Source organism: Harpia harpyja, chromosome 3 (genome assembly GCF_026419915.1).
Source record: "Harpia harpyja isolate bHarHar1 chromosome 3, bHarHar1 primary haplotype, whole genome shotgun sequence".
Lineage (NCBI taxonomy): Eukaryota > Metazoa > Chordata > Aves > Accipitriformes > Accipitridae > Harpia > Harpia harpyja.
In genome coordinates, this window is record NC_068942.1 from 45,909,524 (window position 1) to 45,935,563 (window position 26,040).

Consider the following 26,040-nt stretch of genomic DNA (forward strand, 5'->3'; position numbering starts at 1 on the left):
AACTTTTAGCTTCTGCTGCTTTTGTTCCTACCTGTTTGGAGGCCTAGGGGCCTCCATCGCTTTGATCCAAGGTCTGTGGGAGTAAAAAAGCATCCCTCCGTTAACCTTCAAAGGATTCTGAATCAAACTTGCACTTGCTTACAAATCTTACAACCCGTATTTCATGCTTACAATCTATCTTCCTGGAAGCTGACTAAACAGGTAACATTCCTTGCATTTCTATGTTAAAAGAATATGAACACATGAAAACAGTAACAACAAAAGCAAAACAATGGTAAGCTTCAAAAGCCATCAATCAACTGACCAGTGAATCTTCAGGCCTAAAGAGTCAACAAAAGGCCATCCGCCAATTTCTTATGTTTTTAAAGCATCTTTAAAGTTAAGTTTCAGCTTTTTCCCATTGGTGTTTGCCAGCAATTTTGGTGTGACGTTTCTATAGTTATTATCATTCTAAAGTGATGGTTGGACTACTTTTTTAACTGTATGAGCAGAAACAAAACATACATTTCCCCATGTGGTCCCATCAGAATTTCTGCACTGGCATAACTCCAAAGTAGTTGACTTTGGTTAAGCTTAACATTTTTATTTGAGCTAGGAGCATCAGATCTGAAGGGCTTCCAGTACAAGAGCAAAAACTAGTAAATACAGGTAATGATGATCGTATATATGGTGTATATTATAGTCACTGATGTATACAGTATTCAGCCAAAACCTCAGACTGGTACACTTTCAAATATAAAAATGAATAAACCTCTTTCAAATTCAAACCAGGGAGCAACAACTGTAAGGAAAATAAAGCTTCAGTGTGTGAATCCATCTGAGCAGTAAATACCAGTACAGTGAACTTACTGTATGAAGAGCTAGGTTTCTGCTTTGAATTGAGACAGAAACACAGACTATATTCCTCTGAGGAGAATCCTTAAAGTGAAAACAGATTCATCGTGGATGAATAATGTAATGATTTCAGAGGGTTCATAAGCTATGGAAAGGAGAGGCTGGAATCGAGCAAATGCTGCACTGAGAACTATACTGTCAAACCCAAGTTAGAAATGATCTTTGAAAGCAATCAGAAATACAAACGCAGGAAGAGGATTTACATTTAGGATTTTGCTCTGAGCCTCAAAAGCTCGAAAGGATAAGATTCCTTTAGTGTTGTCTTGAATTTGGCAGTCCAGAGTGCAAGGTCCAGCACAGTGGCAACCACAAGCCTCCGCACAGCAGTTATGTGCCTGAGAAAGAGAATATTAATTTGGTTGGGCTTCTAGCAGCACTGAATCTTGGAAATTCATAGAAGAGAAAGGGATATGGAAAATACTGTGAATAAGGACATTCTTTCTCCCCTCTAGCTCTTAAATGAAAAACTATATGGTAATTATGCTTAGCAAAAAACTTCTTTCCACGTTGCAAAACTGCATTTGAAAAACTGGAAAATCAGGAAGATAACATAGGGAGCACTGATGGGAACCCACTGACATTTGAGCTATACATTACTTATACTGACGTTGCTATGTATATCTAATTTGATTTCCATGTGTTAAAACAGACACTGTCCACTAGAGATACATGTAAATTAGATCACACATATGGCATTTTACATCAGTGACTACTCCAAAAACCATAATAGCAATGTAACAGAAGCTTTGATCTACTTTGATTTATTACTATTTCAGACTCTAGACTAATTTTTCATAGATTCTGTTACTGAAGCTGATTCTGAAGAGTTAGATTGCTTTGGGAGCTGAACCTAGACAGCAGCTGCACTTAGTGTTATTACTAGGGTAACAGAATACAAACTAATGTCTGGCTTCTCAAACAAACTGATTTAAGTAGTAAAACCCAAACAAATAAATACCAAACATTGTATGCTGGTGAGCAGCTTGCTATTGGATTTAAAAAGAAAACAGTGGTTGTCTAGAAAGGAAATCTCACAGTTATATCTAATCAAGCCAGTTTTGATGCCATACAGTTCAAGGTGTGGTACAGCACAAGAAAATGGAAAAAAACCTTTGCATAATGACAAGATGCAAATGTAGATTACATACATGAGTCTAAAGTATAACCAATAAAAAGGAAAATGATACTGATAGCTCTCTGACTTGATCTAATTAATTTCATAAAGGATTGCACATCTCTACCATCAGGCAGGGTGAAATGTCTCCCTATTTCGTGGAAGAAGAAGGAGGGGAAAAATTCAGAGATGGACATTTAAAATTGAAACATAATGACTTGAAACAAAAAGCAAAGAACTTTAAAGTTCCAAATGGGGAAGAATGGAAATTATTTCTGAATTACTTATTTTTGGAATATAGAAAAGTATATAACATTATCTGGAAAATAGCTGTGATTTTATCGTTCAATTTCTTAGTGCCTATTCTTCTTAATAGACACTTTGAATTTTATTTATTCTCTCTCTGATAAATGCAGAGCTGCGAAGCAATTTACCAAAATAAAAATCAAATAAGTATTACACGTTTGATAAATCGAATAGATAAGGTTTAAACCAAAATTTTTAATATGAAATGAGATGCCATTCAAAATCCCAGTTTTTACCACCATCCTGAATGTTAAATAGTTCTTTGTAAATGAACTCAGTGCTTGAACTGAACTTATTAGTAGAGAACCAAAGAGTAAGTGGAAAACTTATGAAGGGATAATTTTATTTGACAGAAGTCACAAGGTAAGTACCATGGATATAGAAGTGGTACGATTAAGCAAAATTCTGCTTCTGTTTTGAATGTATGAACTAATAATGGATCTAATCTGAGATTCAGCAGTGGGTAAACAAAGATAAATTGTATTTAAACTACAAATATAGTAACATTTCTTAATGCATCTTTAAAAATTAATTTTATTGTAAATATCTAAGATTGCATTCATTGAAGTTATTGATGTATACCTTGACGAGATTATTGCAATGCACTCTCCTTCCTGATGTAACTTGAAGTTTTGCCATACTTTCACTCATGAGCTGTCATGAGTGCCTTTCTTGATATGGCGTCTAGTTTTTGTAGCAAGAACAGTTCTCTATTCTGGTATGGCAGACAGAACGCTACAGAAGATATTTTGTGCAGCTACTGATCCTAATAACAAGAAGGAAGATAGAACTAGTAAAGCTATTTTCTATGAATAAGAAAACTAGTTCACTGGCTTTTTGTAAATTTTTCCATTTTAATGTGCACTGAGGAAACCATATTTCTCTAACAGTTAGAATTTTAATCCATTTATTTTTCTTAAACCTAGAGTAAGGTAGTACTATTAGCAAAGCAAAATGCAATAGAAAAAATGTAATTTTTTAAATGGCAATTGCCAAATAGAAAGCTTTGGCCTCTTGTTCATGTTCGAAAGAGAAATACCTACAAATTCTAATTTTACTTAAAAACTCATTGTTCTATTAGCAACTGCAAAAATATAACACAGAAAACCAGGACTAGATTGTACCAATATAATTGGACAAAACCCAAATGATTAGTGGATCCTTATTGGCTCTGTTATGTCCATTTATTTCTGAACGATAGATATCACAGATACCTATATTTTTTAAATCAAGATATTTTTCTGTTTTCGAGCTGAGGATCTTGTTAAGAACAGTGCAAGTTAATTAAAGCCATGTCCATAAACAATATGAAAACCTTAGCACTCCCTCTAACGAACAGAGCTAACTTGGAAAAACATTATTTCAAATTTCAAAGAGCATCTCTACAAAGCATACGGGGTTCATAAGGCAATGAGATAGGCAATCTCAATTTAATGTAGCAATTTTTCTTCAATGGATCAGCATATTTATGTCAGATGTAAAGAACCAAATTCTCTATCTGCTGGACTTACGCTTGAAAGCAGAGAACAGAATGGAGAGGAACTGCTTACATTTACTTCATTTTGTCTCCCCTATCCAAGGCATAGCCTTAATTGTCTAAGAGCAATCTTTGTTTATGCCATGAGAGTGATCTTATGTTAGAGAAAATAAAGGCACAGGTCTACTCTTCTTGGTCATGGTCTTCCATCTCCTGAAACACTTTTTCACTTGAGTTATGTCACCCTGTGACTGTAAGGGTTGAATGAAATTCTCTATATTGAAAAAAAAACCAAACCAAAATGTCAGCTGATATATAGACTGAAAAGTTTACAAAAGAAAAAGCAATGAAAAAGGAAATTCTGTTCCAGAAATTATTATGTGTGACTGATTTTGTTTGTGCTTTCCCTATTTATGGAATATATTCATATTACAGAAGTTAATAGATGTAACAAAATATAAACTTTGTGCCACTCTGATCAGGTTTGTGTATAATGTTTTCAAAAATGTACAGTCAAGGGCATAAATACTGAGTATAAAACCAATCTAATAATCTGACCAATAACAAAAACATGTAACTCACTCATTATACCTGAAAGTCTAAAGACCACCTACGGTATTTCAAATCTATTTACATTTCTTAGAATTATGTCATACTTTTCTTGCTGTTATTCTAATGATCTTCAAAAACAGTGCTAGAGACAGACCTTTAACAATATGCAATTCAAGTTTCAGACATTGTATATGGATATTCACTTAGGATTTTTCCTTTATATTAAAATATTTCCATAATTATAAAAACTATACTGACATTAAAGCACTCTGGGGTGCCTAAGAATCAACTGAAAACCTTTTCTGTTATTTGACAATTGCACAGTCAATTATCATGGTTAAATTAATTCTTCTATATTTTTTATCTGGCAAACTACTTCTGGAAAGTTTTAAGTTACAATATCAGAATAAACTAACTAAAAAATTGCATTAATTGGCTCATTGGTTAGAAATCTAGAGAGAAATATTTTAGAAAAAAGAGTAAGAAACCAAATTTAAAAAAGGATGATGATGTATAAGGGGTTGCCACATTCTTATGCCAGCACGAGGAAGCTGGCATAACTTCTTGGAGCCAGAAAAGCCTTCTGGAAGTCCTGGATGCAGAATTTGCAGGTAGGCAGCAAATTCAAAATGCTGGACTTACCGTGCAGACATTAAGGATGCTCTTGAATCTGACTGTCAACAGTAGTACCCTCTGCCTTTAAGACAGAATCATAGAATCGTTTAGTTTGGAAAAGACCTTTAAGATCAAGCCCAACTGTTAACCTAGCACTGCCAAGTCCACCACTAAACCGTGTCCCTAAGAGCGACATCTACACATTTTTTAAATACCTGCAAAGATGGTGACTCAACCGGCACTTCCCTGTGCAGCCTGTTCCAATGCTTGACAACGCTTTCAGTGAAGAAATTTTTACCAATATCCAATCTAAACCTCCCCTGGTGCAACTTGAGGCCGTTTCCTCTCATCCTATCACTTGTTACTTGGGAGAAGAGACCAACACCCACCTCGCTACAACCTCCTTTCAGGTAGTTGTAGAGAGCAATAAGGTCTCTTTTCTCCAGGCTAAACCACCCCAGTTCCCTCAGCTGCTCCTCATAGGCTTGTGCTCTAGACCATTCACCAGCTTTGTTGCCCTTCCCTATATAAGTGGTCCACCCATCCTCAAATCAGTTGTGCTGAGTAGTGCAGATTTACAGCAGTTATCAACAGTGGAACTTAACAGCCTGTACCTAAAATTGAATTCCAGGTTCTATGCTGGTGGTAAACACCTGGAAGTCAGAGTAGCAGTTCTCGGTCTTTCAGCACTGCCTTCTATTCAAACTAGCCTATGTAGAAGGCAAAACATTCTTCTTACCCAGCTTTAGTACTCAAGAACAAGATTTGGTTATTTACAACATTTTGTAATGTATACTATATAGAATACTTTAACCTAGAGCACTTAAAAATCTTCCTGCAGTCTCTGAATAGACTTCTGAAGTCAACTACCTGTTGCAGGAAACAGTATTTCCTCTTGTTCTCTGAATACTGCTGATACTTAATTCCCTGTACTGGTCCCTCTGTTCTTGTATTATCAGGTAAGATAATACAAGTCTCTGTTGTTTTATTAACAATGCTACTTATACAATCAAATCCCATCAATCAGTATGCAGCCAACACATATTCCAAAACTATTTTTATGGAAACAATGTACTTTGTGGGAGGGAGAACTAACATAAAACTTTGCAGATCTTTCACAACACAAGACATCATGTTCTAATCACTCAATGAGGCTAAATAAAACATATGAAAAGTTACAGACCTGAGTGTCTCTCTCTTTGAAAAACTTTTTTTTTTTAGAAAGCGGGGGATAGCACTGCAGTAAACATTTCACCACCCACTATACTTTGAACAAGCAGATCAACAGATTTCCTTCATTATACTTTAGCCAAACACATTGCACATGCAGAAGCCAGAGGAGAGGGAGAGAAAGAGAGAGAGAGAGATTGATGCTGGTAATAAAAAGTCTGATACAAATGAAGATAAAAAATGGGGCCATTGCATAATACTACTTAAGTGTAATTTTATGAATTAGGAGACTATGAATGTTTATTGGTCAATCTGTTAGTTTTATATTTTGTACAGTATTTTTAAGATACAAGCTGAAGTCATAGTACTTCTAAAAATGTAAGTGAAGCCAATCTGATTTAATAATTTCTTAAGAGAACTACTGCTATTAAAAAAACCCCTGTTTTGTAACAACTGAGTAATAAGTAAATTATAGATATATTACACACATACTATACTGCGTAACTGCTAAGTCAGCATCATTCCTAATGAATATTTCTACTCTTAGAAAAAACATTTAAGTGGTTTTGCTAACATTTACAAAAACTACAAGCATGAAGCTAACTGGTTTTCATGAAGGGGGAAAAAATTTATTGCATATTGTGAAATTCAAAGAGAAAATGAATTTATATTTTATCATTATAACATTTTAGAGCATTAAAGCTTTACTTCTCTTGCCACAAGGGAATCACTTTTTAAAGAAACTCACTTTGATTTAGATGAATTGAACCAAAGACAGCACCTCATTCTAGACAAGTGTAATTGTTAAGGTGCTGACTGGGGCTAAGTAGGTACATAGTACTACTACCCTACAATGCCTGGAGTTCAACAAACTATGAAAACCTTTCTGTAACTAAAGGTAAGTAGAAGTTTTTAAAAACTTTCTGCTCATTCCTCTCAAATAGGCATCAGCTGACCACATCCACAGTTTCACCAGTGCAAATGGTGACAATAAAAAGGAACAGATGGAAAGAAGCTTTTCCTAATTATTGGACTCTGAGATGCAAAATAGCCTCTACAAGGATGTTTTCTATGAAAAAAATCAGGCAGCAAATTCTAACTCAAATTCTTCTTCTGCTGGAAGATTTTTTATTTCTTCAATCAAAGACCTTCTATGTAACAGCAGAAAAAAATCCCTGATAGTACACTCACTTCCCTTTTTGGCAATCTTAGCTCTAGGAGTGCCAATTAATCCAATTCCAGAGCTCTTCTCAACAATTAAAATTGTAAGGAAATTTCTTATGATGAATCTACAATGCCTATTTCCAAAAAAGAGATTTCGGAAATTGTTTACATCAGGTTATCTTTTCTTTCATCTTTTTTTGGACCTTTGCCAGAAGGCATGTTCAGCTGAATTCCCACAGCACTGATTCCATTTCTCTTGTCTGTGTGTTGCTGGTGTCCTGTGAAGGTCCAAAGCCATTTGGTGATGACTCTGACATATAAAATTAAGAAGCTCTGAACTTGGTGCTTAAGAGTCAGCTTAAGAAAAACATTTTCTTGGAATAAGAACCACAGAAATAGGTGTAGACACAAGAAAAAACCCTGAGGTCCTATCAAAGGTGTGTCCCTTTTTTCCCTCTGGATATAGGACATTATGCAATACAACATCACTCCTTTTCCCCGCCTTGCTCAAAACTAATACCAGGCTTTTGGACTCGATTTAACACCACCTCAGTTTGGGAGATTTTCTATCATATCATTTAGAGGTCAGGATGTTGTTTACTAATAGCAGGCTTTCCTATTTTCCAGAATAATAGCAGAGGACATTGAACATTGCTGGACATGCATCCTTACATTAAGCTGTATTTCTGAATGAAGTGTCTCTTATAAAGTTAGAAACTACACTACAAATCCTTTATGGACCCCAGAAAATCTCCAATCCCTCCTTGCCTCTTCAAATAGCTACAATTGCCACAGAGATCTTCAGTTTCAATTGATTTGTTCCTTTAGATCTGTCATTGGCTCAAACGGTCTGTTCAAAAATACACAGGGTGCTATCCTGCCACCAGAGAAGAACGTATCCATATTGTTTTTACACCTTCAGTTTGCAGTTTAAAAGAGGGCAGTCTAGGTCTTGCACTGCATGTTTCATAAGCATAAAATTCTGATCAGCTGGAAATTTTTTACTGCATCACAAGATCCGGTTCACCAGGCAGCCAGGTTATCTGTATTTCAGATATGAAATCTTCCCTTTGGACAGAGTATAAAGGACAAATTGCTTGTATAGTCTCACAGTGCCAACTTGATACTTCAGCTAGCAGACTCTTTAACACAAATTGCAAAGCCATCCTTTGTGGGCAGTGTTCACTAAGTTTTCATGCACTTAATACTCCAATTTTCTTCTTCAGTTGCAGTAGAATCTAACTATTCCAAGATCACTAATCGGTACTACAGCCTGATAGCTTCGGAGAAGGCAAAATAGTTTTTGGAATCTGATCAAGCAGGAGACCCATACACGTTGACCAGTCACCAGCCACAATACCTTGGTTTGTGTTTCTTTCAAAGACAGTGATCCCTCCAGAATGAGAAAAGGACAAATGGCTGAAGTTGCAGGTAAAGCAAGAAGAGTCCAGTTTCCCTGAAAGTGGCTTATTTACTTCATAATCCATAAGAGCATGTTCACCATTTTTGCTGATATGAACTATCACAGCTGGATTCTTTGGAAACAAAGTGTCATCAAGCTGAAATGCCTGTTGATCCAGTGCTTTTTCTTAATTTCATACAGATCATTCAGAAGAATGGCTGGTTGAGTGAGGATGGTGTTTGTCTTGCATCTGTAAGCACTAAACTTAATTTCTTGCTCCTGTATTAGCTTAGAAAAAATTGTATGTGTATGAGTATAGTATTACTTATTTATTCCATATTGGTGTTTTGATGACAATCATGATAAAAACAGTGAGGCTTTCATATAATACAGTAACAAGGCACAACAAACTGCAGAATACTTATCAGGTGCTTTTAAGAACACATACTTGATTATCTTTAAAACTACTGTCTCCTGGTGTCATTTATCTATGACAGAAAAACTGGTAAGCATCTTTCTTCTTAAAAACTTTTTAGTAAGATCTTTTGCCTTTTCATACACTGAAACTAGAAAAAAGCCTTTCTATTGCTAAGGATGAGGAAGTGCTAGGAGTGATTGCTTGAGAAGCTGAAGCTTTTGAGAACAAATTAGACACACGTAAGCAAGGTATTGCTTACACACAGATCTTCCTGCTTAGGGACAAAGTGATTGAGTAGGTGAGCTCCTTATGTTGCATTTTGTATGATGCTTATTAATAGAACATTCACATCAGATCTAGAACTTGGCTCGCCATGTGAGATAGAGCGAACTGTCATCTTTTTATGAGATCTTGTCAACTTTAAGGGATTCTTTTAAAATACAGAATAAATAACTGTATGTGCTCACGACTGATTCAGTATTGCAGAAAACCTGAAGTCCACCTTTTTGATACTCATCCATTACTCAATTATAATAATATGTTGAAGCCTAATCTCTACACATGGGTCATGGCATTAATTTGATAGTATTTTATAAATTCTCTTTTTATCCCATGATGTTGTGAATTCTAGTTTATCTTAACATCTTTCTCCTTTTTTTCCCATCCTAATTACAATTGAATGTATTTTTCTTTTCAATTCTTGCTAAGGTGGTACTTTACCTTATTATAGAAGAATATCATGAAGCTGATATGAAAGTATTTGCAACATTATCTGCATTTTGGCAGGTAGTGACCCAAGCCAGGGCTTTGGGAATTAACAATGAACTTCAGATATCTTAAACCCACATATATCTAGACAGGTAATTACTAATCGTGATGTGATGGCCATCTTTACACAGTCTTTCAGTTTCACTGACTGAAAATGAGTCAGACTAACCAGTGAAGCATTTTGCAGCCTGGACATCTGTAAGTTTATTTTAATTTTAATTTTAATGTAAGAGATAATTAAGGATGCTTTTATTATATAATTTATGTTCATATGTTATGTAGCAGTTGCCTAGCTAGACTACACATCATGGTGGTCCCAGACTGGTACAGTGATTTTAAAACCACGCTGAACATGGTTGCAGATCGATCATGCAAAATCTGTCCCCCCCAGCTGATTTTTCCCCACTTGTGCACAGTGCAATGCAATGCAAAAAAAGAAAAAAGAAAATAAAACAAAAAAAGTGGGATGGGCGAGCAGGTCGACTGTGAGAGAACACGTGCAAAGTATACCTCAGAAACACTATAGGTGGATGAGCACGAAGGGAGCCGAGCCTGGTTGTGCAGTGGGGAAAAGAAAACATTGTTAAAAAAGAAATGGTGGCACAATAAGGGTCTCAGAAGGTTTTCTGTATAGGTGGTTCCAGCACTGAGATAGTAGCAGGGGGTTCATTAAGTTTCCATGACCAGCTATTTCAGAAACTCCAAATTTATGCCTTTTAAGGTGGAAGCTTCTTAAAACAAAAAAGTATTATATTTATAAAATAGTAAAAACTAATGATGAATCTGAAGACAACTATCAATCCTTCCTCCTCTACATAACTGACAACACTATCCTTAGGACAATAAAGTATTCTAGGATGAAGCTTTACCCATCTCTTTAATTTAAAACTCTAAGTTTTATTCTAAGTTTTATTCTAACTCTGCAAAGGTTACAATGTGAAAACCCATTAGAGGCCCTATTTTTCTCTGTATCTATCTATGCTTTCAGATGCTCAGAACCAGCATTTTGACAATGGAGGTTTTTCTTCAGTCTCGCTGCCCCGAAAACCAGAATAACTTGCAAAGTTACATGACTAATGGCCAGATATAGGTCAGTAGAAATCTGCACATTATGTCCCTAAGCAATGTAAAGTGCTCTGATTTGTCAGGGACACTGTCCACTGTTGAAAGCTTTCAGCACAAACACAAGTTAATTGGTAAAACTATGGTTTTACTGATTGCTTAAGAAACACCTTGTTTATACAAGATACCCATTTTTCTATATTATTAATCAGTGAGACATAACTCAAGTATTAAAAAAGGACTCTCCAGTTATTTATAGGATTTCTTTTCCTAAAAAATCTGAAAATCCTTTCTTTGGTTGAAAACATTTCATGTTTCAATTACAAAGAGTAGTCTGAGGGTTTTGGTTTTTTTTTTTCTCCTTAACTTTTGTTAGATTAATAATAATCTGATGACAACTGGCTGTAAAGAAAGAGTAAAAGCAGCCCAATAAATAAAATTTAAAAAGACATGGTTCTTATAAATGCATTCAAAATCTCCTCTTGATTTTTTTCTAGGGGTGGAAAATGAATTATGAGAAGCCCCATCAAAACTTTCTTAGACTTCAACAAAATTAGTATCTGTACAGCAGTTTGGATACATTTGTGGTAAAGATGAACCCAGCAAGAATTCCCACATAAATTATTAGTGACCACTTGCTGACTTAGGTATTATGATGGACTGAGCAGAGAACATGGTACTCATAAAAAGTCTCTCATGAATATTCTTCAATCTCAAATGTGTATTTCATAAGTCTTCACTGAAATATAAAATACCACTTCCAGGAGAATTCTACAGTCACATTTATCTGTGTTCGTTTCTGTCTCCATTATATACTTCTATACAGCTGTTCTTTCTTCGCTGAAAATTTTTTTATACTCTGAAAATATTTTTGTTCCTTTCTAGCATTGTGTATTTTGTTTGCTCTTCTAGATAACATCACTAAGGAAATCTGAATCAATTCACATCTTAAATGTTCACACACACTCAGCACTTTCTTCACCTGATGAAATGTTTTCTTATAGTGAGATGATTTGCAGAAGGATTAAGCCACAAATAGAAAATTCCTTCAGACAAATAGAGTAGAAAATGCAGTTTTAAGAAATCAAGTATTATTCTTAAAGTCTATTTTGTAAACAAAAAAAAAAAAGGAAGAAGAACAAGAAGAAGAGAGAACCCCTTCTGACAGAGCAAAAACTGTTTCTAGATACATTGCTTTGAAAGCTTTCTAAGAAAGATAAGGCGTGCTTTTGCTTAGAACAGGGGTTCTGCTATTCACCTAAGACTTCTGGATGAGTCTCTAATCAAGATTCTCATCAATAATGTCCAACCATTGTTCCCATGGTTTGTCTTGCAACAGCATGGAACAAGAAGAAACTTTAGCTCCGGTTTTGCAGGTGAGGATCCAAAGAATGCAGTAACAGCAAGAAACATCACAGCAGCAGTTTTTTAAGCATCAGCAACTAGATAAACAGAAACAACAATGATGAGGTTTGAAATCGTACTCCGCAAATTTTGGAAGAACTTGGCTCATCTTGTCTACTCCTCACCCTAACTTACAGGGGGTATGCTAGACACTTGTCTACTTCTTTAATCTTCTCTTAGACAACTGCTGTAAGTAGAATGCTATTATTTTCCTTGTCAAATTATCCTGTGATCTAATTATCCATATTTTCATTAATATCTAGTCTAAACTTACCATTTAACTTCAGTCTTATTCCTATTAGTATTTAACCACTTTAAATAATTTTGTATTTTCTTTTTCATAGTTCCAGTTGTATAGAGGCAAATGAATTCCCTTCCCTAAGATACCTGTATATTTTATTTTTGCCTATGCTCAAACACACACAATTTTCCTTAACCTCTTAATCTCACTCATTCTAAATTCTTTTTTTCTTATTCATACATGTATAGACTCTCAATTTACCCATGTCATTTTCTCATAATGATGAAATCAAAGGTATGCTCAAGGGTTCTAGTCTCAAAATGATCTAATGTTCTTGAGGAAAGGATTATGCTCATACCACACTTCTGCACATAGTGATTGCTGTTTATTTTCAATAGGATCCCACAATGAGACTGTTTAATCTGCTGCACACTGATCATTTCTATGTAATTGCTTTCTTTCTAACTAGTCTCCATTTCTGAGCATCTGCCTGATTTCAGCATTTTGTAAGTGTATTGCTTCTGTGTTACTGAAATTAAATGTCAATACTTTTCCAAGCTCCTTTGATTATTCTATCACCTACTCTGCTTACAAATTGCTGTCATATATGAACTCCAGTGATTGTCCTTATTCTGTATGCTACCTGACAACCCCTACATATTAGGTTAGGTGAAGCTAACATGCTAACATTTGAGCTTTTCCCCCATGAACATTCAAGTTAAGGGGCCATGTTGTCAGTCACAGAAATTCCCCACTGTGAGAATGATTTTAAAAGAGCTATGCCTATTTACACCAACTGAGAATCTGGTTCAAAGGCTGTAAGAGCAATTTGTTGTTAGTCTGAGGGCCTCACTGGCTTGACTCAGATCTTTAATAATGGAATATTTAGACCAAGAATAAAAGCCCCATAAATGTAATCTTTCATCATGATCAAAGAAGGCAGGTACTTTAAGACAGAACACACTGCATGGAGGAGACTGTAGACTCTGAGCGATACAGTTCTGTATGAAAAATGATAATCCTGGTTTCATTAAACATCATCCATGGACAGTATTTGGCCTCTGCTATGAATTCTGATAACATTTTTCTTGAACAAAACCAGAATCTTTGATTTGGAACCACGCTGGTCAAAAGCCACATAAAAATTGTTTGGCATATTACTGGGAACTCTGTGTAGAACTTCTATACTTAGATTTAATTTTTCTTCTGATGGGCTTTCCATAATATTCTTCTGCAGAATTTAAACTTGCATTTAAAATTCTTAGCCTGCATAATTACAAAAAAAAAAAACCAACTTCAAAACACAGATTGAAGCAGTATTGTTCTGTTGAATTTCAGCTGAACTTCACACTTTTAGGAAGGTATCAATTTTAGCAGGTATTATGAGTTCTAAAATATAAACCAGTCAGCTGTTTCACTGTTGATAATGTCAGTAGCTAATACACTGATTTGCTACTGCTACATTAATTTGAACAGTAGGGGAACGCTAATATATCCAAGTGATAGAAGACTAATTTTTCTAAACGATATTTAAATTCAGCTTCAAACACTGGTCTCTGGGAGGGGTCAAACGATTAAGCCATGAAAAGAACTGGAATAGCTGCAAGGAAGATGAATGAAGATCTCAAGAAGAAATGGAAAAACAAATCTCAGGTCAGGATAAATTTTTTTGTGAATGGTTATGCGTTACTGCTGATACTAAAAGTAGTGTTTTAAAATGAAAACTACTCAAACTCCCAAACTGCTTAATTAACTCAAATTTTCATGTTTTCAGTGCAATTTTATTTTAAATATCTGGCAGGCTTTCTAAACTTTTGGTGGAATCTGGGATATTCTGCAGAATTCCAATGTTTCCTACATATTTCCAATAGCCTTTGAATTTAATCTGGAAAGCATGTCTTTGCAATTCATTCTGGAACAAAGGTTCCACCTTAATAGTAGACACAATTGTGCAATAGCATTTCATTTTCACTTTTGGGGCTGGCCATCAGATACTATATGCTCCCCCTCCCACACCATTCAATACATTAGCCATGTAGGAGTATTAACAACTTGCACCTAAACCCCATTTCAAAAGCAGTATAGAAGAGATGAAAATTATTTTAAAGATGAACTATTAACAGATCCCTCATTATTTTCTTTCCAATTGTCCACTATTTAGTAAGGATTTGTTCTTTTCTTTGATCAGTCATTTGTATATGTTTTTTTTAAAATGTTGCCTTATCTAAACCATCCATTATTACAGCATGAATCAGAGCGGCAGTGACAAAGCAGCAGATTTTAGTTATATGTTATTATACTTGCAATGTGTCCTGCTTGTTTTAAGAAACTTGAAGAGCATATGCAGAATATATGGAACATTTCTTAGTTCACAATCTGACTTTCTTACATTGTGTAGAATACGGCCACGAAATAACAGATATAGTGGCATAGAGGAACAGGACAATTTCATGACAACTAATTTGTCATGGCTAATGTGGTCACAGCTTTTCATTTGAAACCTTTCCCTGTGACATTCTGTGAAATAATGTGTGATTAGAACACCTTTTTTGTAGTACAAAGTTTCATGGCATAATTTTTTTCTGGCTTTACATCAATTCACTAGTACTAAATCATGAAGGAGTCTAAAATAAAGGAACTTGCTTTGTCTTGATTATGACTAATAAGTTTGCCATTAAATCTAAAATATCCCACAGTTTATTCCCCAAAAAACTTGATTCTTAAAGATTTGCCAGGGAAAACATACAGTCCTTTAATCAAATTTATTTTATAGAAAGCTGCAACATATTAGCAGCTCAATCTCCTTGTATTTGACCTGCAAAAGATTATAAGCTCGGGGACTTCTACTTGACAATGAGCAGAAATCAACTGTATGTCAGATACATAGCTGGATATGCAAAAGCATCCAAAAGGGGTAAAAATTATCAAATCATTATCATTACTAAAATTATCTTGCACTATATAACAATAGTGGTCTATGCATTAGAATGATAGTGCTGAGAATGACAACAGTCATAGTGTATGGAAGACACAAACAGGACATGAACCTGAAGAAATTATTCTGAGATTCTTCACTGGACGGATGTGCAAAGGGATAAATGGTTACTAACTTTCACATCTACCATGCTCACAACTGTCCCTTTTTTCTAATTTTCATTATACATTAAATTATGTGGCTTAAACTCACTTCTGTAGAATTGCTGAAAAGCTGATCTTAATTTTTGAGGTGAACTACTAAACACAGTACTGTTGTCTGTACTGTTATGTTGGACTTGACTTGCTTTATTAAATATTACTGTGAAAAATGGGCAACTTTATAGGGGTGTCATGACTGATATACTAGATCCTAATCCTTTTTTCACAATTTTTTTTCATTACAGAACAAACCTAACATATAAGAAATATGCTGCATAATTTTTTGTATTAGTCTGCTAAAAAAACAACCAACAAAATTTGCATAGCAGGCATTCAACCAAATATTAACCTATTTTGTGAGATAAAATAGGGACCCAAAAAGATTAAAGGCAAAGACAGAGGTACATGTGAACCTATATGCTTTTGGGTTACCTTCCATCAGCCATAGCTTTCAGTTCAGGCAAGGCTATCAATCACTGGCAGAAGGTATTTTTATCCTTTAAATTAAGGATATCCATTTTATTTGTTGCTAAGTTTAATATTCAGGCAACTTCTAGATATGCAACTTCAATTTTGGAAAGGGATCTTTTCTAGTTGCTGTAAAGCCAAGCAGTTTGATTAGCAGTCATTAAAATGTAGTAGGATATTCTTTTAAACAAATCCTGTCAATTAGGTCAGGTTTCTCACACACCTTAAAATGAAACCCCAGCTAGAAAAGAAAGAAAACACAATGGGAGAAAGAGAGAGAGAAAGAAAAAAGATGGGGATGAGAGGACAAACCAATCAGATTTGGTGTTACCAGCCAGTGGAAGTTTTAAAAAAACAGATCACCGAGTGAAATCGTACATTTACTCGGAGAGAGCATCCTTTGACATTGCCTTCTAGGTGATCTCTGAGCTCCTCCAGCTTTCGATGGAGCTACATGTAAACATCAGAAAATGAATTGAAAAAGCAACCTGTTCTCTCGTCACGCCTTTTTTTTCCTTTTTTCTTTGTTTTTTGTGGTTTTTTGGTGTTTTTTTTTTTTTTTAAATAAATCATAGCATAAAACATTTCTCACTGCCTCTGGCAAAACATTTCAAGACATCAAACTGCCTTGAACAACACAGACATACAAGCTTAGTAAACTTGGAATCTGGAAACAAGATTTTTTGCTTGATTAACATGGCTCTTTTTTCAGTACAGGAAAAAAAATGAAAAATCAAGGGATAGATCATTCTAAAGCTACTGAATCTCTGCTACATTGTTCATTTATTTATTTATTTATTTGCTTGTTTATTGGTAAGGCTGTGTTCTAGAATTTATTTCAATCAAAAAAAAAACTTTTTAGAGGTAAATTTTCACGTTTGAACATCAGTTAGGATTTCCCATTTTCTATAAGGATATTCATACAAGATTTTGTGTCTAAATATGTATTTTGGGTCGTGAAATCAAATCCTGGGCAATCATATACAGAAACAATAATCCTAAATTAGGTGTCAGTGGGTGTGCATAAAAATAATAGGTGAAGCCCACCACCTAAATAAGCTACGTCTTCTGCATATGTATATGCATTACGCATCTAGAATTGTATGTGATGACCCATTAAAATGCACAGGTCACAGTAATTACATACACATTTTTCAAAACCAGCATAGAAACTGTGGCTCTCTTGTATTTTCCTCCATGTGAATTCAGTGGTCCTGAATGTCTCCCACTGAAACAGCGTCTCATTCAGGTACAGTGCTCTTCTTATCTACACTGTAACTAAAACCACTTCCCAAAACACAAGATGAAAAGATAAAGCCTCACAGACAGTGAGGAATGCTACAGTTGCCTCTAGCTATAACTTGTATAAACAAATAGCAACTGGCTTATTTTTCTATGCTGAGATCAATTCAAATGGTGGCATTACTGGAAAGAGGTGCATAATTAATCCTTCCCCTCCCCTTCTTTATGCTCAGTGAAATAACATTTTCACAAAGAGCAGCTGTAGAGCAGTGTTAGAGAACAGAGAGGATGGCTTGTCCTTGAACAAAGGCAATACACTCACATACAAAACCAAAACAAAAGATCAAAAACCAAGAAGACAGGAAAGGCAAGGAGAATGCAGAAGAAAAATGAAATAATTAGCGCTTGAGAAGGTGCTAAAAGGAAATAAAGTGGAAAAAAAGTGAAAAATTGGATGGCTGAAAAAGAGGCAACTGTTGAGATGGAACCTTAACAGAATGGCTTGGACTGCATATGATCGGCATCTTGGTATAGATTACATCCTGTGTGTTAAACCATTTATTAGGGTGTAACACTATGCATGGTGGGCACCGATTTAAATATCTGCCTGTTCTGTTAAGTATTTAATATAGTAAATACTTGAGTATGTTCGTACAAAAATACAAAAAGGCAGAAGGGACTAGTTATTAGCAAAACAGTGGCTCCATTCTTATTAGCCTCACATGAATCTCTCTCTCATTTCCTCTTTATTTACTCTGATTTTTTGTGATTTAAAGGCTAGATATACATGAAATATTCAACTCTCTTGTAATAGTCTTTTGCAGAATTAAATGCAAAAGTGTGAGCACTATAAAAGTTTAATTATGTTTCAAGATGGGAAGCAGTAGTCTGAAGATGAGTAAGTCACTTCTCCATGTAACAGGCAGTTAAGAGACAACAAACAACATAGATCAGAGAAGTGGTTTAATCATGATCACCAAATTACAGGCACTTCAAGAAAGTTGTTACTATATCTTATTTGTGGTGACATTCAAAGCTAACTAACCAGCAGCCTGCCTTCAGTAGGTTGTTCTATGTGTAGCACAGAAACAAACAAAATATGACCCAACAGCAATAAGAATACTGAAATAAAAATGATGGGATGGTGAGAAATGGAAAAGCCCCTTCCCTCCCTCCCCTCACCTCCCCCTTCAAAAGGAAAAGTGTAGGCTATAGAAGAAAACTTGCAAAATAAATGTTAGAAACATATTTACTTTGAGGGATCCAACTCTACTAGCAACTCCTTTGCTTTCATCCGGCCGTCTAATTTGCTACAATGGGGGAAGATGGGTAAAAAAGACAGAAGAATAAAGAAAAAGTAAACTTAAAAAAATTTCCACACAATCAGTTAGCAGTACATGCAAGACATCAATTTGACTCTCTGAGACACCTCTAGAGGACAAAGACACAGACTCTAATTTCTGGAATAAATGATGCTTTATCATGGCATTTTAAACTTGCTTTGTTGATAATTTGTATTTCAATATATTACCAATCTGGCACATATGTTGCATGCTGAATTCACTAACATTTTTGACAGAATACATGTTACTTATCTGATTTGGATATGAAGAATAATGAAGTCCTAAAACTCTAACTGAAGAAAAAAACACCCTATACCTTCTACAAATCATATGATCATAGTATGCTATAACTGGGAGTATCAGGCCTGGCAAGTATCATGACTGATACCTGACAGAATGCAATACAGATTCCTATTGACCCAGGCCTAGAGATTTTAGCCACTGCTGTGATGATTCCCAGTTAAAAATTATGCTGCCCAACCAGAAAATTTTAATGCCAGACCAACATTAGATTTTTATTTTAAATATACCACGTATACAACCTCTCCCCCAACATCTCCCACCTGATTACTTTTCCTTTATTATATACATTTTTTTCCTAGGTGATGCAGAGGATGGAAGAAACGAATGAGGTTGCGGCTCAAAGGGCTTTGTATTGTTAGAAGCATGTAAAATAGAACATTCATTTACAGCAACAGTTCTTTTCAGAATTGCTGAATCCAGTAAATAAACCTCTTTTACTGATAAATTAAACTTGTGTTGTGTCATTTGAAGTAGAGAGGAAGAAGACAATAAAAATGACTTTAGAGATATACTTCTAGTCTGAGTCAAGACTGAATTGAAAGTTTTTATTATCTGATGGTTGTTTCACAGCTTATGTAAAACAACGTCCCACACAACTGAGGTGAACCCTTTCAAAAAACATTAACTGTCTTTTCTTTAAGAAATCTCAGCAAGGAATCCAAAGACTGAAAGAACCATGGAAATTCAACTATGCCTTATGCTCTCTGGAGCACACTAGGAAAAGCACAAGTTAGTTTGCCCTGTTTGTTTTTACCTGACCCATGCAAAATGGAGAAATTCATATTCAAAACACAGTCAACTGAATGGTTTTTTTACTTGCACTTGATTCTCAAGAAAATAATGCAAATAAGCAATATATTAACGATTTAAATATTTAGTTCTGATAGGATGTCCACTAGTAAAATACACTGGAAACATTTATGTAGATTGTTGCTTTCCTTCCCTGGTCTTACGGCATTAAAATAGTATCTGTTTTGAACTCTCAAGTGAAACACCCACATTACTGTTTTCATGGGACTCCAAGCAAATCTCCAAGCAACTCTAGTATACTGACCAATAAAAAACTGTCATTCTTAAATAAAATATATCTCCTTTGGAAGACAGATTCAATTAAAATATATGCAGTTGTAACCTAGTTGCTGTATTTTTCCTAATTAAAAAAAAAAAAAAAGAAAGAAGTCTCAAGAGGGAAAAAAGATCCTTATTTGAAAAGAAAACAACAGGAGTTAGAGCAAAGATACTTGGCCCAATATCCTGGTTGAGATATTACCAGTCCCAGACAATAAGACATAATCAAGTAGAACCCCAAATCATGTCACTAATTTGAAACTTTTTTTCAAAACTAATATATTTAATTTTGTTTTGAAAAATAATAAGAAAAAAATAAATGCTGATAATTGCACATAATGACATGGAACTAGGACATTAAGAAAAACACTACATACCACAGAAACTTGGGGAAAAGTTGTAAGTGACAGCATTATGCATTGCCCTTCAGGGAAAAAGTTTTTCTTCTGTTACTTACCAATGTGGGTATTGTGGCTGCTCAAGTTGTGTTGAAGGTTTAGCATTCAGTCAGAAATGAGATTGGAGATATTAGAGGTGCATGTAACTGACATTATTTACTCCTTCTTTCTTCAAAATATATAGAGGAATACATATGCAATGTGTACATTGCGAGCAATGAAATTATAAATGCTTGAAAATATAAATTACAAGGAGATAGTCTAAGGTCAACTCTTGTTTTACATCCATGGCACAGTTAATATACATGATAACATGTTTTCTGCAGGAACCTGGCAGAATGCAACTCGGATGCTTCTCAAGGGATGAATCAGAGTGATATAAGTATTGCACAAACTATACTACATCTGTTCTGGGAATAAAATAGGGTATTACCAAGAAGGCAAGGGACAGTAGGAATAAAAAAATATTTTTTTTTCACAGCAAATGCCACAGAAAGGAATTCAGGTATATCCTTATCTATCGCTGCTCAACTCCTGTACAATGTTCTAGAAGTTGACTGATAAACTAGTATTTCAGAAAATGGCATGGATTATACACTCCTTGTTTTTCAGAAACTCAGCCAGAGACAAGAACCCCATCATAGATCAACACTTGTAGCTGGAAAAGATTAGAACGAAAGATGTGCATGTAAGTGTTCTAAATCAAAAGAACGTATACTTCTGTCCCCATCAGTCACCTGTGTGATGTAGAAATGAGTCCTGTAATTTTTCTATTACTCATTTGTAAAATGAAAACAATACTTCTAAGCAAAACATAGGACTAATAAAAAGAGCCTCAACAGTGACACTGAAAACAAATTTTTCTGCCTCAGGTTTTATGATTTTTTTTTTTTATACCACAACACAAGCTAAATAAGTAGATTAAGAGATGAGGCAGGAGCAACACTAAGTAGTTATTGGAAAAATGTTACCTGAAAGACGTGAGGGTTTTGGAACATTCTGAAGGAGGAGAATGAAGATACTCAGTGTAATGAAGAAAGAAAGGTGTTGTGTAGGGAACACTCCAGGAAACTGGCAGGGTATAATGCACTGACAGTTAAGATCAATGCATTATATTTACACCCCCTTCTTATTCAGAAGGGAATAATAGTAGGAGTTAGTAGCTGAAGGTTAGCCACAGGTGTCCCTGTCCTGATATCTGAAGAACAAGGTGGAGTTACAATGGGAGTAGAATGAGAGAGGAAGCCAGTGGAAGAAAACTTAGGAAGCAGGGAAACCAGAAGCAAACAGTGAGCAAAGAGGAGTGCTCAAGTATGCTTAATGGACTTGTTAGAAGATGAGTGAAAGACTTAGGTACCAAACAACAGACATTTAATGTTTTCTAAGCAGGTTTCATTATTATTCCTCTACCTTCTAATAGAGCCCATAAGAAATGTACCTGTTTATCTTCATCCTTGATTTTACTCCAGAAAAAAAGAATTTAAAAGACCTAACCTTAAATATGTATAAATGAGCAGTTATAAAGAAAGAACAGCTCTGAACAACTGGCTAATCTGAGATTCTGGCTTTAGTTGGATTTATTTAAAGGAACAGTTCCACAACAGGAGAAATAGCCTCAAACACTTAATACTATCCATCTTAGACTCCTTCACTTTTCTGATAATATACCCTGTTCTTGCTACCCTAAAGTTTCCCCGCTTACTGCTTCTGACAATGAAATTAGAACTTTGCAGGACCTAAAGCTTTCAGAAATGTGTTTTCACATCCACATTCACCAAAAAGCCAAACCTCTGTCAGACTTTTTTCCAAAATCCTGGCTAATAGATACAGTTTTAGAAATCTAGAGCAAAACTGTGCCTATGATGCTTCTCCTTTGGTTCACTTCCTTCAGCAGAATTCCACAATATACTCCAAATCTGTTTTTCTTTTCCCCCAAGGGCTGTTCAACTGACCAAGGCAAAATATGGAAGAACAACAACAGGATAAAACTCTCTCCAGTCCAATGTAGCTTAAAGAGATATTCTATGATTCAGTGAAAAGGCAGGTGGATGTATAAAAACAACATTAAAATGATTTTAAAGATAAATGCATTGAGAAGACAAAAACATTAAAAACTTACAGAAGAGAAACTAAATATAAATCACAATATATTCAAACAGCCCCCACATGAGAGGCTTTGAAAGAATACAATAAAGTACAGGGATATTTAGGAGCCATCAGCATTCTGTTATCAAAAGCTTGGAGGTTCCTCAAGTTGATATAGTGTATTCAACTAAAGAAGAAGGGGGTCCAGCTGATGAAGAGAAACCATAAAAGCTATACTATGCATATTATTACACCATTCTGTTCCAGAAAAATGTTCTTGAAATCTCTCACACAAATTCTCACACAGTTCATATTAACAGAAAAACATATCTCAAAAGTATAACCCAACTGGCAATGATTTTCCATCAGCTGGCCAAGAACAAAAAACTTTATGTATCGGCCAGATCACAGAAGGGAAGTGAATCCAAAGGAGATTAAATCTTATGAAGATGGAAAATGCTTTTTCTGACCCTTAGCAATGATCATCAAAGTTCACAGTATACAACAAACTGGCGATAAGTGAAGGACAGTGACATCCAGAAAAAAAGGAATAAACTGTAAATATTCCATGGCTGGCAAGAAGTCATTTTAATTAGTGAAATAATTACATACTGCTTGTCAACAAATTTGACATTGGGGACTGTGACTGCCAACATCCAAATACTATATAATAAAATACTAATATGGGTGGTATTTTTTACAACCCTTACTTGACTCAATATCTATTGACTATCTAATATCTATTGACTTCAGTCAAATTTAATGGTCAGAAATCAAATCTAAAAGTTGGTAGGTAAAATGCACAGCCAGGACAAAGCAGACTACAATAAATACAAATATTAAATATTATGCCACTATTCTTAGTGACTTAATGTCCTAAATCTCATTTAAACTGGAGCTCTGGGCATATGAGAGTTGGGTCCTTACTTTCACTATGCAGTTAACAAAATACACAGGCTTTACATTGCCCAAGACATGAAGAGATTGTAATGATGAGCAACAAAACTGAATGGCTACTCTTGGCAAAGACATGCCCATCCCAGCGTGAATTGTATGGAAATTGCAGAAAGGGCTCCTTCTCCGTAAAGAATGCTGGCAATCAGAAGGCTTAATTAGCCTGCACAGAGCTGTGTGCTATTGAGACCAGACTGCTCCATGCAAACTGATTAAGTTCAAATATTTTATGCTTCACTTTATTATATAGGGGACACATATGCACAAACATATAGGGACCAAGTTTTACAGTAGGGTTTCGAGACCCAGCTTGTCTCAGAGCTTTCAGTCGTACAACTCTCCTGTCACGTAATTGAAGTTCCCCAAACCTTTCTACCCTCTCAAGGCTACCTTTCTCCCAGTTCTTCCAGACCATAGCCCCTTCTTTTCTCACGAAGCTATTGCTGCCTCCTGCCTCCAAGCTACCTCCTACTCTTCTCCAAACCACTCTAAGCCCTGCAGCCTCATCACTCAGGAGCCACAAATACTGCTTTGCTCTATAGCAGACCTCTACCACTCAACCTTTACATCCAATTTCTCCTCAATTCAATACTTTCAATCCTCTCATTTCAGTCGCACTTTGAACATTTTTTCACTGGCTGCTGGCACATTTTGCTCCCTGCCTATGCCTGCAGCCTCATTTATTCTCTGGCTTTCCCCACAAAGGAAAGCAGAATTTGCACCTCATGCTCCTAGTAGAGCTTTTAAAAAACTAAACACCTGTTGCATATATCAGAAATCTGTCTTGGCAAGCAGGGAAGAAGTTCATATTAAAGGAAAAATTAAAAACATGCTAAGTCCTAGGTGGTGAAGTTTTGAATTCTTTGTATATACCTTTCTCAAACTGACAATTCAGTTCTGACTTGCTGCTCTTTTGCCTTGTTGTCCTAAGCTGAACTGAAGTTCTAAAAGCTGCAGCATATATAGGGCTGTTCATATTTCAGTGGAGCACAGTGTCCTTTAAAAATTTCTAGACACTAAGCTAGCTCCTATCAAAGATACCTTGGTGGTCATGGTGAAAGTTGTCGAATCAATGAAGTCACTTAGAAGTGACCTGATGGTGGGATAGGTAGGTTATAAATCAAACCAGCTAAGACATTTGCTCTCTTTGATCACTTTTAGCAGCAAAACTAAGGAAGAGATGTTTGCATTTGGGCTCAGTGTAACAAGGAAGATCCCATCTTTCTGGAAACAGACGGGCCAGTGGGACTTTAAAGGGAAGAGTAAACCTCTTTGAGGACAAGTGCGCTTAAGGTTTGTTCTCAAATATCTGTAATATCCTGTATTTTATCCTTTTGACTAGGCAGGGCTGTGTTTGGAAAATCTGTGTAAAACTTCTTATCACATGTATTTCTTCACATCTACGCACCCTGAAGAGTTCAATGGTGAAAGAGAAGCTGAAGGGTCGGTAAGGATACTGGGAAAGGGTGTATCCATTAAAACTATAGGAAACACATAATTTAAGCAGTGACATGATAACCTCAGAAGATGAAGATAAGGTGGAAAGATCCAGGATTCAATTCACTTTGCAGAAGCTTAAAACAGTATGACCTTTAAGTGGCTAGATACCAACAATAACCTGGGAAGTGACCAAGGTCAACCTTTGCCCACACTGTCGGTGCTGTTGAATGAAACCATTGTCCAAGGAGGCTGCCCAGGAACTTCATAAAACAAAGCGTTGCAAAGAACTGCCACACCAATGCATAGAACTCCTTGCTCAAAGGCGTTGTTTACATTTTGAAAAACTATTTTTAAAAGAAAAAAAGCAATCTTAATAAATAAACTATAATGAACGGTGCAAATTTGAAAGAGAGATTGCCAACAGCTGGTTTGAAATCTTGCCAAACTTGTTACTGTTTCTTAAGGGATGAGTTCCATAAATCTACTGTAGGGCATTCAAGTGGGAGGCCCAGTTTCCAACACAGTCATTGGAGAGACATTTGTTCCAAATGAAAGCGCTTTGAATTTCTCACCTTAAGGATCCCTCATTTGTCATAGACTTTTCCTGTAAATACATTCCTACACTCACCACTATTGTTGGTTTAAATAAAAAGCTCTTCACTGAAATATATGCAGGTTTCAGTAAATGTAAATATCAATACATGCCTACAGAAATTCTTGTCCACGAATATGCAATGCTACTGTGAAAGTGATCAGAAACAGATAAATAACAACCTTCTTTCCTTTAAAACAAGCAAATATGCAATTGAAACCTAATTGAAGAAATCAAATTCTACCCTATACACAAATGCCCCTTTTAAAAAGATAATATGTAATTTGCCTTTTAAAATGAAACTAAATTGGTGAGCAAAATAGAAGCAATTAATTTCAGACATTAAAGATAAATTTTGAGTGTAATGGGGATTCATTTGAATCATTGTCATTACTATTAATCATCTAAAAATATTCTAACACCTA

At 35.4% G+C, this 26,040-nt stretch overlaps 1 protein-coding gene across 19 annotated transcripts in view; it reads right to left on the reverse strand.

Moving 5' to 3' along the window:
- GPHN (gephyrin) overlaps window positions 1-26,040 on the reverse strand; it is a 313,923-nt gene that overhangs the window by 62,557 nt on the left and 225,326 nt on the right. For 10 of the 19 annotated variants that reach the window (XM_052782421.1, XM_052782417.1, XM_052782414.1 and 7 more), the window contains one exon: window positions 18,686-18,742. The exons of 5 other annotated variants lie outside the window; for them this stretch is intronic. In XM_052782421.1, coding sequence (XP_052638381.1) covers window positions 18,686-18,742 — 57 coding nt within the window. Of the gene's footprint in view, window positions 1-10,390; window positions 10,433-18,685; window positions 18,743-26,040 lie in introns of all 19 variants that reach the window. 4 more of the 19 variants (XM_052782419.1, XM_052782407.1, XM_052782411.1 and 1 more) reach the window with 1 other exon arrangement.